At 38.0% G+C, this 18744-nt stretch overlaps 2 protein-coding genes across 2 annotated transcripts in view; both read right to left on the reverse strand.

The window, feature by feature from the left end:
* Nucleotides 1–18744, reverse strand: part of LOC126334997 (sodium-independent sulfate anion transporter-like) — a 317982-nt gene that overhangs the window by 244232 nt on the left and 55006 nt on the right. The window lies entirely within an intron of this gene.
* LOC126335964 (sodium-independent sulfate anion transporter-like) overlaps nt 1–18744 on the reverse strand; it is a 50536-nt gene that overhangs the window by 1682 nt on the left and 30110 nt on the right. The window contains exons 8-10 of the mRNA XM_049999440.1: nt 16092–16237; nt 14787–14951; nt 5511–5664 (exon numbers count right to left, since the gene is read on the reverse strand). Coding sequence (XP_049855397.1) covers nt 5511–5664; nt 14787–14951; nt 16092–16237 — 465 coding nt within the window. The remainder of the gene's footprint in view (nt 1–5510; nt 5665–14786; nt 14952–16091; nt 16238–18744) is intronic.

Below are 18744 nucleotides of genomic sequence, written 5' to 3' on the forward strand. Positions count from 1 at the left end.
GATCCTGATAATAACACCAATTAACAGTTTGTCCCTGTGGTATTAATTCATGATAAACTAATCCTTCAAAGTCAAAGAAAATTGTCAGCCTTGCTTTGACATTTGACCTGACCTGATGAGCTTGGAGAATGTTTCCTAACCCACTGTGAAGACTGAACATTGGTCTCAACATCATAACAATAGACCCACATCTCAGTACTAGTTTTGATTCTCTTAAGGAATCTTAATCTCATTTGTGTGATCCAAAAGGTCTTCACAGATTGTGTGGCAAAGGTCTTCCCTGTCTTGAGTAATGAGTCATGGGATGAACTAGGCAGCAACATGATGCAATCCAAGAAGCTGTGTCAGGATTTCATGACATGATCTGACTGAAATGTTGCATTCTTCTAGAATCATTCAGAAAGTCAGTCTTTGATTGGACTGCACAATTTCATTGATGTTCCTGACATGAGGATCATCAATAGATGCCAAAAGGTGTCTTGAATGAGGGTCATCTTTAACTTCCATCCATCAATTTTTTAAGCCATCTGAACCATACCTAACACTAAGTTTAGCTTAAGCACTCATCACTGTAGGCTATCTGCATCATTTGTTGTGTCTCTGTAAAAGTTTTCTTGCGTTTCATGCAAAATTTAACCCAGCCACATTGATTCTCAAACTTTGCCATCTCAAAATTCACATACTATTTGACACATACAACAATGAAAATTCCAGCAGCTACACATTAAACACAGGTCTGTGAAGGGGTGCCAACCTCATATTGCTCCAACACACCACTGGTGCAAAATTATGAATGTTCCAGGAATTTTTGAATAGACCTTGTATTTATTGTGATGAACATGTTAAGCAGCATATAGCACAAAAATTTCTTATCATTTCAAGTGGAAAAACCAAGACCTAGTTAACCATAAATATGTTACTGTGAATTTCTATTTAATGTGACACATGATAGTTGAATTGGGGAACATGTACACATTTGCATTGAAGTGGCACTTCATAACTGGTTGCCAAAAAATATACTACTAGAGTCCTGACTACTTGTTGATAAATATACTGCTACAATCCTCAATGAAAATGTAAACATAAGGAATCAACATGATGAGGGAAACTCCTTCATGGAATACAAATAATACTGCAACAAAAGAACAGAGAGAGAGAGAGAGAGAGAGAGACAGAGACAGAGTGTTTGTTGGGTTGGTGGCAGGGGGGGGGGGGGGGGGGGGGCACAGATGCACATGCGCTTTTGTGTCTGCATGCCTGTGGCACATACACACATGCCTGCAAATACACCTCGAGTAACTGGAGACTTGACAGATTATCAAGTGAGGTGGCGCAGTGGTTAGCACACTGGACTCGCACTCGGGAGAATGACAGTTCAATCCAATGTCCGGCCATCCTGATTTAGGTTTTCTGTGATTTCCCTTAATCACTTCAGGCAAATGCCATAATGGTTCCTTTGAAAGGGCATGGCTGATTTTCTTCCCAATCCTACCCTAAACCAATGAGACCAATGACCTTGCTGTTTGGTCTCCTCCCATAAATCAACCCCCAATCCAAATTGACAGATTATCTATAAGAAGACATAAAACAAAAAGTATGATTAGACCCACTGTTTTTACATGGTCACATAGTGAGGAGATCCTCATTGATGTGGAACATGTCAGAATACAGATCTTTCTAGATAACTTCTCTCCATTTTCTTGTGTGGACTTTAATCAGTCGCATGATGCCATATTACTTTTAAGTACTGATAATTAGAATTTTGGTTTTCATGACAACTTTTCTGGGTGTACAACCACATTGTACCACTGTCATAATCACCAACATCAATGTCACTGTTCTAAATGGTCTTTATTAAGTTGGATGAGTAACAAACTCAGATCTTATATATTGAGATTTCATTTATTTCATAATACACATAAACCGAGCCTTGTAGTTAGTAGAATTATAGGCAATTTCCAGAAAGAATGCATGACAAGATACTGATAAAATCTCACTGTAACATCCTTATAAACTGTTCATTACTGCAATTATGACAATAACAGATTAATGGTACAGTAGCTGAGTATTCTGTTTCATTACACCCATAACATGTAATTCGTTGCTGCCCTTACTTCTGCAAAATTATGCAGATTGCTCTTATAAGTATATTTAAAAGTCTAAAAGTCTAAAACCAGGATTTGTTCATCATTTTCAACACAGTGGGCTGGTGTTAGTTTGTGAGAGGTATCAGCATCTTGTAACTGGTTTTCCAAGTCAGTCACAATGGATTTTTGAGACCAGGTCCAGAATGTTCGGAGAAGCATCTAGCATCTGCTTGTACCATTGAGATTTTTGCTCCAAGTACTTTGAGCATTACATCCATGCTTCATTAATAATGAACCAGTCCCTAATTAACATAAGGGGTCATAAAAACCTACAGCGTTGAGTTGACAAATCAATTCAGAGAAAATACTATGCAGCTTTCTTTTTGGGGAACTAAGTGCATTGGTTTATCTATTGAACTTGTAACTGTTGGAGTTATAGATAGTTGTGTACTTGGGCTTTACAGAAGAAAGTAAGTTTCAGCACACATTTTGCTAATCTCATTTGTTGAAGAATTATTCTTATTCATATTCAATGATTTGCACTTGAGCAAGTACTGTTTTCAAGTTCATGAGGATTCCTGTAATACAGTACTTAAAAGGAGATTTAAATCTAATTGTCATGGGGGACTGAAATGCAGTTGTAGGGAAAGGAGTAGAAGATAACGTTACAGAAGAATATAGGCTTGAGACAAAGAATGAGAGAAGAGAAAGAATAATTGAGCTCTATTATAAATTTTAGCTAGTAATGGTGAATACTCTGTTGAAGAATCACAAGAGGAGGGGATATACTAGGAAAAGACCAGGTGATGCAGGAAGATTTCAGTTAGATTACATTATGGGCCAACAGCGATTCTAAAATCAGATACTGGATTGTAAGGAATATCCAGGACCAGATATTAACTCTGATCACAATGTAGTAGTGATTATTAGACTGAAGTTTAAGAGTAGTAAGGAAGCATCAATATACAAAGAAGTGGGATATGTAAGTACTAAGAAATGATGAGATAAGCTCAAATTTTTCTGAGGCTATTGATACAGCAATAGGAAACAGTTCAGTATGCAGTACAGTTGAAGAGGAATGGACACCTCTAAAAAGGTCAGTCACAGAAGTTGGAAAGAAAAACATAGGTACAAAGAAGGTAACTGCGAAGGAACCTTGGGTAACAAAAGAAATACTTCAGTTGATTGATGAAAGAAGAAAATACAAATATATTCAGGGAAATGCAGGAATACAGAAATTGCAACTCACTGAGGAATGAAATAAATAGAAAGTGGAAGGAAGCTAAGATGAAGTGGCTACATGAAAAATGTGAAGAGATCAAAATAGAAATGATTATCATAAGAACTGGCTCAGCATATAGGAAAGTCAAAACAGCCTTTGTTGGAATTAAAAACAGGGTTGGCCACATTAACAGTGCAACAGAAATTCATCTGTTAAATGCAGAGGAGAGAGCCGACAGGCGGAAAGAGTACATTGAAGGCCTTTATGAGTGGGAAGATTTGTCTGATGTGATAGGAGATAGGTGATCCAGGATTAGAATCAGAATTTAAGAGAGCTTTGCAGAACTTAAGATCAAATAAGGCAGAAGGTATGGACAACATTCCATCAGAATTTATAAAATCATTGGGGGAAGTGGCAAAAAAATGACTATTCACTGTGGTGTGTATAATACATGAGTCTGATAACATACCATCTGACTTTGGAAAAATATCATCAGCACAATTTCGAAGACTGCAAGAGCTGAAAAGTGCAAGAATTATTGCACAGTTAGCTTACTAACTCATGCAACCAAGTTGCTAACAAGAGTAATATACAGAAGCATGGAAAAGAAAGTTTAGGATGTTTTAGATGGTGATCAGTTTGGCTTTATGAAAGGTAAAGGCACCAGAGAGGGAATTTTGACATTGTGGTTGGCAATGGAAGAAAGATTAAAGAAAAATGAAAACATGTTCATAGGGTAGGTTGACCTAGAAAAAACGTTCAACAATGTAAAATGGTGCAAGATGTTCAGAATTCTGAGAAAGATAAAGTTAAGCTATAAGGAGAGACAGATAATGTACAATATGTAAAAGAGCCAAGAGGGAATAATAGGAGAGGACAACCAAGAATGAAGTTCTGGGGCCAAAATGGGTGTAAAACAGGGATGTAGTCTTTTGCCCCTGCTGTTCAATCTGTACAACAAGGAAACAATGATGAAAATAAGAGTAAGGTTCAGGAGTGGAATTAAAATTTAAGGTGAAAGGATATCAGTGATACAATTTGCTGATGACATTGCTACCATGAGTGAAATTGAAAAAGAATAACGTGATCTTTCAAATGGAATGAATAGTTTAATGAGTACAGAATGTGGACTGAGAGTAAACTGAAGAAAGATGAAGGTAATAAGAGGTAGAAGAAATGATAACCTCAAGAAAGTTAACATCAGGATTGATGGTCATGAAGCAGATGAAGTTAAGGAATTCTACTACCTAGGCAGCAAAATAACCAATGACAAATGGTGCAAGGAGGACACCAAAAGCAGACTAGCAATCACATAAAGGGCATTCCTGACCAAGAGAAGTCTACTAGTATCAAACACAGGCCTTCATTTGAAGAAGACATTTCTAAGACTGTACATTTGGAGTACAACATTGTATGGTAGTGAAACATGGACTGTGGGAAAACCAGGACAGAAGAGAATCAAAGTATTTGAGATGTGGTGGTACAGATGAATGTTGAAAATTAGGTGGACTGATAAAGTAAGGAATGAGGAGGTTCTGTGCGGAATTGGAGAGGAAAGGAATGTATGGAAAGCACTGACAAGAAGGGACAGGATGAAAGAACTTCTGTTAAGACATTAGGGAATGATTTCCATGGTACTAGATTGAGCTGTAGAGGGCAGAAACTGTAGAGTAAGACAGAGATTGGAATAAATTCAGCAAATAATTGCGGACATAGGTTACAAGTGCTACTCTTAGATTGAGATAAAGAAATTGGCAAAGGAGAGGTTTCTTGTAAGCATGTTTGTGGTAGTCATCCACTACTGCCAAAACTGCGTTCAGAAATACCATTTCATGCATCCAGGTACTTATTGTGGGCTAGGGGAAAAAAAATAATTTAATTCACAGACTTGAGCCTTTTTCATGCTTGCAGATATAGAAAATTATAACAGTTAGAAACACAAAACATGAAAATATTACAAAAAGCAATAAGTTCATTAGTTCTGTTGTAGGGAACTCTTGCACCAATCACCCAGTGGGAAACCATTGTAGTCAACCTCCCAAGTATTGGAAGGAAAACTATGTTTAAAGTGCAGAAAATTAAAGTAAACAATTTACATGTGCTTAATATCCTGTTCAAACACATGTGTGGAAGACTGTTAACCAGAGACAAATGGTTACAGAACTGGAAACATTACAAATAGTAACAGAATTAGATCTTACCTCTGATAAGACTCTCCAGTTCATTCTCATCATGATAATCAACAAATTCTGTTGGATGTAGTCCTTGGAACATCTTTACTATGCTTGGCTTTAGTTTATAGAAGAAAAGTGGCTGTTGTCTCTTACTAAAGTCAAGTGTAAGGCAATCAACCACCTGTAAGTAATTATGAATCAAATTTTTCTTTCCCTTGAGATGAGGTAACTTTTATATTATTTTTTCACCTTAGGCTACAAAAACCTATTTATTGTGATGAACATAGAAAGCAATTTCTTATCATTTCAAGTATCAAAGCAAAGTCCTAACAAAACATATCTATTTTACTCTGAGTTTCTATTCAATGTGACTGGTAATCTGAATTGGGGTTGCATGTACATATTTGCAATTAAGTGGCACTTTCTGACAGCCTGCTAAAAAATATAGTATACTGCTACAGTCCCTGAAGAAAAATTAAACATAATAAATTGATGTAATGAGGGAAACTGCTTGATGGAATACAAACAATACACCAACAAAAGAACGGTATGTGTGTGTGTGTGTGTGTGTGTGTGTGTGTGTGTGTGTGTGTGTGTGTGTGTGTGTGTGCACATGCTTCCTTGTGTGCATGCATATGTGTGGGGCACACATAAATGCCTATAAATATGCCTTGTACAACTTGAGACTTGACACATTTTCTATAAGAAAAAATAAAGTATAAAGCATTGTTAGATACATTGTTTTTCAATGATCACACAGTAAGGTGACCCTCATCGATGTGGAATGTTTCAGAACAGAGATCTTTGTAGATAACTTCTCTTCCTTTTCTTGTAAGGGCTTTACTCAATCACATAATGCTACCTTACCTTTGGGTACTGATAATTAGAATTTGGATTTTTTGTGACAACTTTTCTGGGTGCACAACCATATTATATCACTATCATATTCACTAACATTTTTTTCACTGTTCTAAAAGGTCTTCATTAGAGTGGACAGATACCAAATTCATATCTTAGATATTGAAATTTCCTTCTGCTCCAAATGTCAGTTATCGAGCAACTTACTGAGCTCAGTTTTTGATTGGTTAGTTGGATGGATGACAATGGTAGGAAGGAGGGGATGCCATTTATTGACAAGAGTTTCTATATCTATATTTGTTGTTTCACATTGATGAATGAGGAGGATTCTATTATTGCCACACTAAAAAGGGTTGTCTTTTAACCACTATCAGTCTGTAATTTGACTATTTATGACAGCTAAAAGACAATGGAAGGCCACATCCATAATTTCACATCCCTTGTACCTTTCTCTTAAGGGTAAATGGCTACAGAGATAACATACAAGATTGTGAAAACAGAACAGTTTTGTTACACACAATATGATGTTCTGCCAAAAAGACTTGCTGTGTTGTCCAGTCTGAATGCTTGTCTCCTGCTTCATGAAGCATGTGCTGATGGCTTTTAAATATAAGTAAAGACATGTATGGTCATTTTTGTCATCAATAAAGCTTTCCTGGGTAATGGTAATGTCATCAGAGTTCTATGCATACTAATGTTTCAGTCATTGGTGCATGTCGCTTTTTTTTGCAGTTGGAGTGTTGGCTATTGATCCATTGATATTTCATTATGCTGGGAGTATCAATTGCTAAAAATATTATTGAACCTGATTTTGATTCTATGGTAGAAGTGGGAATCCAGGGGTTGAGCATTATTGCTAGCATTTATGAGGCAGCCCCACTGGGGACATGGTGTTGTCTCCATTCCATCACCAACAAGCACTTTGGTAGTAGTACAGTACTTTGTCACTGTACTCACCTACTTCTCATCCATCAGTCCATAACTCTCAGTAAAGGGGAACTGACCCCACCTCCAACTCCTCCCACAGAATTGAAAATGGACTTCATTAACATCCAACACAAGAGGCAGGATGAAATGCTAGCAAATGAGATCTTTATATTGTACTGGCCAAATACATCACCCTGGTGAATGACACTTGCAACAGCAGCCAAAACAGTGGTGTGTATAACAACACAACTAGAGAGTCACATGCTCAAACTATTTTTATTTAATGGTATCTGAGTACCCAGTGTTGCCAAGGTATGTATTTATTCCAATCTTCCATTAATCCTCCTCTTCCATCAGCCTCTCTCTGTCAATCTTCTTGTGCCCCTCTCTCTATCCATCTCCTGCTGCCTCCACTGTCTGTCAGTCTGCCCCTCCTCCCTCTGTCCATCTGCTCCTTCACCCTCCGTCCATATCCATCTCCTCTATCTTAATCCATCTCCTCCTCTCCCGTCTACTTGTCAAGCTGCTCCTACTGCTCTCTTTGTTGATCTCCTCCTCCCCTCTCTCTGTCAATGTCCTACTCTTCCCTTTCTCTGTCCATTTCCTCCTCCCCCTATGTCTGTTCATCTCCTTCTCCCCCGTCTCTCTGCCTGCCTCTTCCTCCCTCTCTCCCCCTGTGTCTGACCATCTTCTCTTCTTTCCTTTCTCTGTCTATCTCCCTTCCCCTCTAACTATCCATTTCCCCTCCCCTATCTCTGTCCATCTGCTCATCCTCCTGTCTGTGCTTATCTTCTCCTTCTCTTCTCCTTATCTTCTCCTTACCCCCCACTGTGTTTCCATCTGCTGGTCCTCCCCTCTCTCCCACATTATCACACTCACCTGAATGGGAGACTGGTGGTTCTTACCCCTACAGTATTTATTTCCAGACTGTAATAACTATATGTACCATCAAACGGGGTGATTCTGGATGGTTTTGTTGTTATATTGATTGTAACTTTTGTATATATTGTTAGATTAAACTGATTGTTATGGAAGTGGTAAGGGAATACGTGTAACGAATAAAATATCCTAGAACCAGAAAGTGTATGTGTAGGTATATTTCTCTGACAAGGGGAGGCCGCCAATTGTGAAATTCAGATTCGATTCATACTGCGCATAATAAAAGCTCATGGCCAGAGATGTAATGTGGCAAAGCACCAAGATGCACTTCTCAGCCGTTGTCGAGAAAATGGACAGTTAAAAGAAACCGTTGCAGTAAAATACTCTCTACGATTAATAATTTTCTACAGCATCGTGGCCCAGTGGTAAGCACTCGGGTTTGTAATCCGAAGGTCGCTGGATCGAATCTCGCCCCATTCAACCTTTTTTTTTTTTTAGTATTTGTTTTTTGTACATCAAATATATAAAATTCCCGGCAGTCAGTTGCAACAATTATGCATATAATAAGTTGTTGAAAGTGGTTTGTCATGGAAAAACTGGCGGCTTCGAACATCATTCTGTTTTCCGCAAACAAAGTTGTATTTCACAAATGTTATTAATTGTCTTCATAATGTTAACAACGTATAGTTAATGGAAGATGTAGAAATGATATTCCGAAATGAATATGTATAGTGTAAGTCAAACGTTTGAATTAGAATTGAGACCCCACAAAAACAAATTTGCTGTGGCAGGTATGAAATATAAACTCCGTTACTCGCTCATTACACTTGAAGGACAGATGTTGAATGGGCTGAAACGAGCTGGTGCATAACAGCGTAGTCGCCTGCTAACTTCGAAAGAAGGTAGATGCGGTCCCTAGCGCAACTTACAACATCGTCGAAAATCAATGCGCACGGGAGAGCTTTGGTACACCCTGTTGAAAAAAAAAAAATAAAAAAAAAAAAAAAATAAAAAAAATAAAAAAAAAAACGGAAAAATGGAGGCGGAACAATTGGAGAGTGATCCGGTCTCACCAATATGCACAAGCAATTCATTAATAGTTTATATATATATTAAAAACAAAGATTCCAAGACTTACCAAGCGGGAAAGCGCCGGCAGACAGGCACAATGAACAAAACACACAAACACACACACAGAATTACTAGCTTTCACAACCAATGGTTGCTTCTTCAGGAAGGAGAGGGAAAGACGAAAGGATGTGGGTTTTAAGGGAGAGAGTAAGGAGTCATTCCAATCCCGGGAGCGGAAAGACTTCCCTTAAGGGGAAAAGAAAGGACAGGTGTACACTCGCACACACACACACACACACACACACACACACACACACACACACACACACACACACACATATCCATCCGCACATACACAGACACAAGCAGACATATTTAAAGGCCTTTGTGTGTGTGTTTGTGTGTTTTGTTCATTGTGCCTGTCTGCTGGCGCTTTCCCACTTGGTAAGTCTTGGAATCTTTGTTTTTGATATATTTTTCCCATGTGGAAGTTTCTTTCTATTATATATATATATATGTCTGGTTGTGTCTGTGTATGTGCGGATGGATATGTGTGTGTGTGTGTGTGTGTGCGAGTGTACACCTGTCTTTTTTTCCCCTAAGGGAAGTCTTTCCGCTCCCGGGATTGGAATGACTCCTTACCCTCTCCCTTATAACCCACATCCTTTTGTCTTTCCCTCTCCTTCCTGAAGAAGCAACCATCGGTTGCGAAAGCTAGTAATTCTGTGTGTGTTTTGTGTTTTGTTCATTGTGCCTGTCTGCTGGCGCTTTCCCACTTGGTAAGTCGGCGCCGCGACATTCGATCTGGCGACCTTCGGAGCACTTACCGCTATGCCACGACGCTGTAGAAAATTATTAATCGTAGAGAGTATTTCACCGCAATGGTTTCTTTTAACTGTCCATTTTCTCGACACGGCTGAGAAGTGCATCTTGGTGCTTTGCCACATTACACCTCTGGCCATGATCTTTTATTATGCGCAGTATGAATCGAATCTGAATTCCACAATTGGCTGCCTCCCCTTGTGAGTCAGTTAAATAAAGTGTCCAAAGTCACACCATGGATGGGGGTGATTTTGGACACACATGTTTTTTAAATCTCTGTCCGAAATTACGGTATATAGAGGGTGAATTCAGACAGTTACCACCTTTTAAAAAAATTCTACATGCTTTTTATTTAATTTCTGTGACATTTTACACATTTTAAGGTAGCCCTTTGTCATGAATAAGTGATATGGAATAATGTAATGAATTTTATACATTACAGATAAGTTCTGCACAAGCTCTTTTGTGCTAGATTTATCAAGATAGAACTAAATATCTAATATCCAATTTATTGGAGGGAAATCCCCAATGTGCAGCCCTCAAGATACCTTGCTTCCAAATTTCTTCTCCTCCTACTTTATTTAGCACTGGCTGTCCTCTAATTTTTTTCAGATGTGCTTTCTGCACTTTATTTTGTAGGGTTGATTTAGGTATACCATAGAAATCTCATGCTTTTCTGTACGATAATTTACCACTCTGAATATCACGAACAGCTTTATCTAATATTTCTGGGTCATAATTACACTATACTGTAGCATTTCTCCTGCTCTTATATATTCTTGGCATTGTCCGAAATCACCCCACACAGTACACAGTTTCACAAAAACTATTGTTATTTTATAACCTCACACAAGAAACTCGACAAACTTGTACAGAAATTGTCTCAATGCTATTAGCTACTGAGCGCATCATCAATTATGGTTACAATAACTTCCCACTTGATCCAATAATAGAAAGTTTCCACTTTACTATAATGCATGGATTTTTAACACTGAGTCTGTTCGTCAATTATTCATCTAGGGAAACAATTGACACAAAATAAAAGTTGTGGGAAGTGATAAATGCAATCTTGCACTTAAAATAACTGATGCACAGACGATAAAATAAGTAACTCTTTGTTTCTACGCAGTGGCAAGGAGCAAATAAGCCATACTGTCTGAATTTGCCCCTGTGTCCAAAATCCCCCCATTTGATGGTACCACATTTGATTGAAATCATTCCAGGGGTTTAGGATGAGGCTTAGAAGAGGCAGCTGGAACTTGGGTTCCTGGATTCTGCACTGGGGAAGGAAGTAGCAGTTGTGAATGCTAGGTATTTATTCCAATTTTAAATGTGCCTGTTGGTAGTACCTGGAATTTTTTTGGGATTTTGCCAGCCAAGTACTTCTTTCAAGTATTTTTCCAATGCTATGATTCAGACCAGCCACTTCCAAGTTGAGTAAAACTGCATATGTGTGTCTTAGCAATTACAAATGTGGAGGTGACTGAGAAAAATGATGCCCAGTGAATGATATGGTAGTGAAACTGTAGTAACTCAAGTAATATGGATGTGGTTCAGAATAGCAAAGTTTGTATTTTAACAGATAGCTGGGCACAAGTTTAATGTTCTTGATTGAATCTCTGTGAGACATTACATAAAAATTGGCAGTATTTGAGACACAAAGATAAATAGTTATATTATGGCAAAAGTAAAGCCAACTGCAATTTCGTTTAGATTAGCAAATCACTGTAGAAGTAGAATTCTCTTGAGTATACTGTAAATAGAATGGCTGGCCAGAACTAATGTACATAAGACAAAATTTCAGTCTTTCTGGTATACAGTATGTAGAAAAACTATTGCTTAGATTTTGGAACAGTTAGTTCCTGTCATAGGGAGGAAGAAGGGACAGGTTTTGAAGGTGAGGAAGGTGGGCAGGTTACCCTAATCCCAGTTGGAGAGAAACTCACCTGTTATGAAGAGGAGATGAGACACTGAAAAAGGGTGAGGGATCTGAGACAGCAGGAGATAAAAAAAGTTCCATGATAAGCACTGCATCAGGAAACTTAAGTCTGACCTGACAGAAGGACAGAATGAGAAAGAGGAATAGAATAGAATAGAATCATTATTTGCCTTTCAGTATGTTTTCCATACAATTGGCATCATCAGTGTGTTCAATACATTTTTTTAAATTGGAATAGTTACTATTGCACATAATTGTGCCTGTGCAGGACAAGCAGATATGTATGCTAAAATAATACTGATAAGAAGTGGTTACATAGTGTGATTAAAATCTAAAGGGAAAGCAGATGGAGAAAAAACCAAAAGCGGTAGGCTAAACAAGTTATGGAATAAATAATAAGCTACAACAATAAAAAATAATACTACCAGCAGAAACTAAGTTTCGAAAATTGTATGAGGCATGTTTTTTATGTAAGGTTCATTTTGGTATAGACACTAGCGGTTCATGCCCATACCACAACAAGCACATGTGTCCTGTACCTGTATGCTTTGGGAATAACTGTGCTCAGTTTCAGCTCTGTAGCTAAACTGTATGGTTGTGTTTTGTGGTTTCAAAATGTTTAAGACTATCAACTCGGCCACAGTGTGTGAGGTTCACTCAGTAATACAGTTTTTGTCAGCAAGGAAACTGTCTGCTGCAGAAATTCATTGACAGATTTGCAAAATGTATGGTGATACTGTTATGAGTGAAAGCAAAGTGTGTAAGGGGGTATGAGAATTCACAGATGGCCATGACATGATGAGGACTGCTCTAGTTGCCCTTCTTTGATTACAGATGATTTGGTGGCTTCAGTTGAAGCGAGGATTCATGAGAACAGGCACTTCACAATAACAGGTCTCTCAAACAAATTTCTTGATGTGTTGAGATCAGTGCTTTACAACATTGTTTTTGAATACCTAATGTTTAAGAAACTGTGCTCCCATTGGGTCTTGAAACTCCTAACAAAGGATCACAAAAACCAATGATTTGAGTGTGTGATGAAGCTCTTGACTCGTTATCATGAAGAAGGTGACAGCTTCTTGAGTAAGATTATAACTGGAGATGAAACATGGGTTTTGCATATCATGCCTGTATCAAAGTAACAGAGCATGGAATGGAGACACACACACACAACACACTCACCTGTAAAGGTGAACAACAGACTCTGTCCCAGTGCAAAATCATGCCATCAGTGTTTTGGTACGGGTGTGGTGTTTTGATGGTCGACTTCATGCAACGAGCTACCACTATCAGTGCAGAAGCATACTGACAAACCCTGAGAAAGCTATGCAGAGCAATTCAAAACAAAAGACGCAGAATGCTGACAAAGGGTATTGTCGTTCTTCATGAAAATGCAAGACCTCACACTTCAGGTCAGACCTGCAATTTATTTGACAGTTTTGGCTGGGAAGTTTTAGACCACCCACCCTACAGTCCTGATCTTGTCTGAGTGATGACCATTTGTTCCTCCACCTAAAACAACACCTCAGTGGCAACCATTACAATGATGATGGTGACATGAAAACGGCAGTGAACTCTTGGTTATCAGAGCATGTGGCAAGTTTTTATGAAGAGGGTATTTCAAAATTGGTTGAGAGGTATGATATGTGTTTGAACAAACTTGGCAACTATGTTAAAAAATAGAGTGAAGTATGTAGTTTCTGAAAATAAATTTACTTTTTTTGAAATAACCTTTCATTGTGTACTTATGTTCAAATGGACCTTAATTAAAAAACATGCCTCACCATTACTGGGAGATGTAGGACTGTTAGTAGAGGCTTAGCCAGATAGCTTGTCATATGTGAGAATGTAGTGGGTGCAATTTCCCGTCTCAACTTTACAGGGAAAGTACAGATGAGTGGGAGGATTCAGGTGGCCTCTGATTCCTTGAGGCACATACATTTGTTAATTCCTGGTCATGAGCATGTTCAGCAACTGAAATGTGAGTTCCCACCAGGTGGGCAGTTTAGGAAAAATTTCAAGTGTTGCCAACAGATAGATTTAAAAATATAATAGTTAGTGCCTTCCTCAGGCTGGAACCTAGGAACATGATGTTCCAGGTACATTCTACTCAATCTGTGATTTGAGGTACCTGCCCCTCCATTCCAACCTATCCCAGCTTGTCCCTCTTTCCTCCCTAAAATACAAGCTAACAGTTTTGAAAGTTAAGTACAATTTATACCACTTTTACATTGCAATTCCACTAAGAATTTTGTCCCCTGGAGGTAATACATGGCCAACCAGTCTGCCTCCTGGTAAATTTACAATTATTCCAAGTGAAATTTCATTTTCAGCACAGGAGAGGCTCATTGGGGTTGCCATTTATTCTTATACACCTTTCATTAATCCTTTCCAATTAAACATCTGTGTTAGGTTTAGTCATGTGAGATGCAGAAACAAAGGTTATTCCCCAGTTGGCAACCTGCAGATGTATTGTTTTTATGCAAGGATAATATTCTCTGGTAGTGTGGTTAATTTGTTGTACACAAATTGGAGATAAACAGCACCTAATACAATACCAGTATCTGGTATGGTGCTAAGTGTGTCACCCACAATTTCTTCTCACACATTGATACCAAAAAGAATCTAATGCCTCACTTCCAAGATTGCTTGAAGATTTATGTACGTTTGCCCTCATGTGCTTACTGCTTTAATTTGCTATCCCACCCTGTGTGGATTGTAGCTCATGCATAAATAAACTGCAGGCCTTGAACTGTGTCTCTTTGTTCACAGAAATGTACTAATGAAAGTATAAAATAATTAATTACCTTGGCTGCAGTGTAGTCTGATACAAATATATGTGAACAGTTAATTACAACAGGCATATCATTCCTCATGCTTTGCTTCACCACCAGGTTGCGTACATATTCAACAGAAGGAAAAATAAGACACCTATCTGGAGTAAGCTCTAGGTAGTCTGTGCCCTCTGCAGTCTGAAATGAATAAGTTTATCATTAATGAGAATCTTGTTAACCTGTTAAAATGCTTCAAGTAATTATTCATGGGAAAAAGCTACTGTACTTGCAGAAAGTGCGAGTTATCACTTTATATGTACAAAATATTCTCGTGTTAATTTTCAAATAGATGAAAGTTTGAAAGTTCATGGAAATGGAAGAAAATGTTAGACTCACCAGAAATAAATTGAAGATGGTAAATCTGAGTTGGAACTTTGGAGAACAAATGTTTTCTACAATAAAATCTTGCTTTGTCATGTACCAGAGTTTCATTTACAACATTTTTTTTTTACTTTTCCATCCCTTCCTTTCTAACATCCCAAATACTGAGCATCCATCTATTTTATGGTCCCATTAACCTTTAGTTGCCTAAAAGATAGGTGTGTTTGCGTTCTTTTTATAGTGGTTTCACCTTCCGTATCATTACACTGAGTTCCTCTTCAATCTCTTTTGCTTTATTTCCTGTGAGTTTTAGCTGTGTTAAGAGTTATTACAGCTCTTGTTGTTATCATTACATTATATTCATTATTCATACTTATATTTTCATTCCTAGTTAAAAAGTCTAAAAATCCCCATTTTCTCCTATATCTTCATTTAATGGGGTGGACATGTTGGTCATCTATGATGGAAATCTTTTCAGTGGATGTGTAGTAATCTGCACAGCAGTTCATCTGGGTATCCTGTTTTGCAGATTTTTGTTGATACATTATTCAGTTCTTCAATAATTTCTTCAGAACTTAACTCCTGAGTCATACACCCACTGTTTCTATCTGTGTTAGTTATCAGCCAACTGTGATGAGACAGAAATTACCTTTCTGTGTATCCTTTTGAATCTTTCCATTACATTTATTAACATGTGCTTCATTCCAGAATTGTACTCAAATACATTTTTTTTGATAATTTATTTAGAATAACCTAGAATTTTGATTGTCATCCTGCATACCTTGTCTTCTGTGAAATTTTCCCCTGCCAATATTAAAGGTGTAGTAATGTATGATATTAATTCTGGAAGCTCAGAATTCAGTTTTAAGCTTTATATTGGTCTGAATATGTTTGTTAGGTTGCATTTACCAAGTGAAATGAGAATAAGGCAATATATTTCAAACTGTAAATGCTTACTTTCTTTGTCTCAATTGTTATTTTTGGGCGTGCAACATTATAAAGAATGAATAGTACATTCAATCCAATTCCCACGAGGATGCCCAGTTCCAGTTGCAGTACCAGGCAGGCAAAAAGCGTTGCAAATCCAGGAATAAGATCATTTTCTGGAACGAAATAACATTTTGATTTTACAGATTATAATCAAAGAGTGAAACCAATGCAGTATAGCATAATTACTTCACAGAGGTAGTTATGTAACCTAGAAATAGTCATGCACCATTATCATCTGGCTGGCCCCAGAGAGTGGACAAGCTGCTTATTAAGCAAAGTTTTCTTTCAGGAGATGCATACCGTATATACCCATTGCAAAATATGTGTTTACAATAAACAATAGTCAGGATAACAAATGTAGATTTGAGCACATATTTGCATTTAACAATACAAGAAATGCTAAACACTGTAGTTCAGAAACTCTTCTATTGTATAAAGTGATCCTTCTAATAGGAACTGCCTTAAAGTTTTTCTAAACAAGAGCTCATTTTCTACCAAACACTTAATTCTTGAAGGGAGGGCATTAAAAATCTTACAGCCAAAAATACTCGCTATTCAGTTTAAAAATTGATTTTTCTTCCCTTACGAAGCACATCAAAGAGAATATATATATTGCACACTGGATGTAAGGATTCCAAGTTTCTTAAAAGGATGAACTCCACACCTGATTCATATGGCTCTTTTTTGTGCACACAGTACATTTTTAGCCAGTGACTGATTACCCCAAAATATAAATCCATATGCCATAATGGCATGAAAATAACTATAATAGGCTGACTTCATGGTTTCCATACTTCTAAATCAACATCTACATCTACATCTACATCTACATCTACATCTACATCTACATGACTACTCTGCAATTCACATTTAAGTGCTTGGCAGAGGGTTCATTGAACCACAATCATACTATCTCTCTACCTTTCCACTCCTGAACAGCGCGCGGGAAAAATGAACACCTAAGCCTTTCTGTTCAAGCTCTGATTTCTCTTATTTTATTTTGATGATCATTCCTAACTATGTAGGTTGGGCTCAACAAAATATTTTCGCATTCGGAAGAGAAAGTTGGTGACTGAAATTTCGTAAATAGATCTCGCTGTGACGAAAAACGTCTTTGCTTTAATGACTTTCATCCCAACTCGCGTATCATATCTGCCACACTCTCTCCCCTATTATGTGATAATACAAAACGAGCTGCCCGTTTTTGCACCCTTTAGATGTCATCCGTCAATCCCACCTGGTAAGGATCCCACACCGCGCAGCAATATTCTAACAGAGGACAAACGAGTGTAGTGTAAGCTGTCTCTTTAGTGGACTTGTTGCATCTTCTAAATGTCCTGCCAATGAAACACAACCTTTGGGTCACCTTCCCGACAATATTATCTATGTGGTCTTTCCAACTGAAGTTGATCATAATTTTAACACCCAGATACTTGGTTGAATTAACAGCCTTGAGAATTGTACTATTTATCGAGTAATCAAGTTCCAATGGATTTCTTTTGGAACTCATGTGGATCACCTCATACTTTTTGTTATTTAGCTTCAACTGCCACCTGCCACACCATACAGCAATCTTTTCTAGATTGCTTTGCAACTGATACTGGCCTTCAGATGACCTTACAAGATGGTAAATTACAGCATCATCTGTGAACAACCTAAGAGAACTGCTCAGATTGTCACCCAGGTCATTTATACAGATCAGGAACAGCAGAGGTCCCAGAATGCTTCCCTGGGGAACACCTAATTTCACTTCGGTTTTACTTGATGATTTGCTGTCTATTACTACGAACTGCGACCTTTCTGACAGGAAATCACGAATTCACTTGCACAACTGACATGATACCCCATAGGCCTGCAGCTTGATTAAAAGTCGCTTGTGAGGAATGGTGTCAAAAGCTTTCTGGAAATCTAGAAATACGGAATCAACTTGAGATCCCCTGTCGATAGTGGCAATTACTTCATGCGAATAAAGAGCTACCTTCGTTGCACAAGAGCGATGTTTTCTGAAACCATGCTGATTACGTATCAATGGATCATTCCCTTCAAGGTGATTTATAATGGTTGAATACAGTATATGCTCCAAAACCCTACTGCAAACTGACGCCAATGATATAGGTCTGTAGTTCCATGGATTACTCCTACTACCCTTCTTAAACACTGATGCGACCGGCACAATTTTCCAATCTGTAGGGACAGATCTATCGGTGAGGAAGCAGTTGTGTATGATTGCTAAGTAGTGAGCTATTGTATCAGTTTAATCTGAAAGGAACCTAATCGGTATACAATCTGGACCTGAAGACTTGCCCGTATTAAGCGATTTGAGTTGCTTTGCAACCCCTACTTCTAAGAAACTCATGCTAGCAGCTGTTCATGTTTCAAATTCTGGAATATTCCATTTGTCTTCCCTGGTGAAGGAATTTCGGAAAACTGCATTCAATAACTCTGCTTTAACAGCACAGTCGTTGGTAACAGTACCATTGGCACTGCGCAGCAAAGGTATTGACTGTGTCTTGCTGCTTGTGTACTTTACATACGACCAGGATTTCTTTGGATTTTCTACCAAATTTCAAGACAATGTTTCGTTTAGGAACCTATTAAAGGCATCTCGAATTGAAGTCCA

The sequence above is a fragment of the Schistocerca gregaria genome, chromosome 2 (genome assembly GCF_023897955.1).
Source record: "Schistocerca gregaria isolate iqSchGreg1 chromosome 2, iqSchGreg1.2, whole genome shotgun sequence".
In the NCBI taxonomy this organism is placed as follows: domain Eukaryota; kingdom Metazoa; phylum Arthropoda; class Insecta; order Orthoptera; family Acrididae; genus Schistocerca; species Schistocerca gregaria.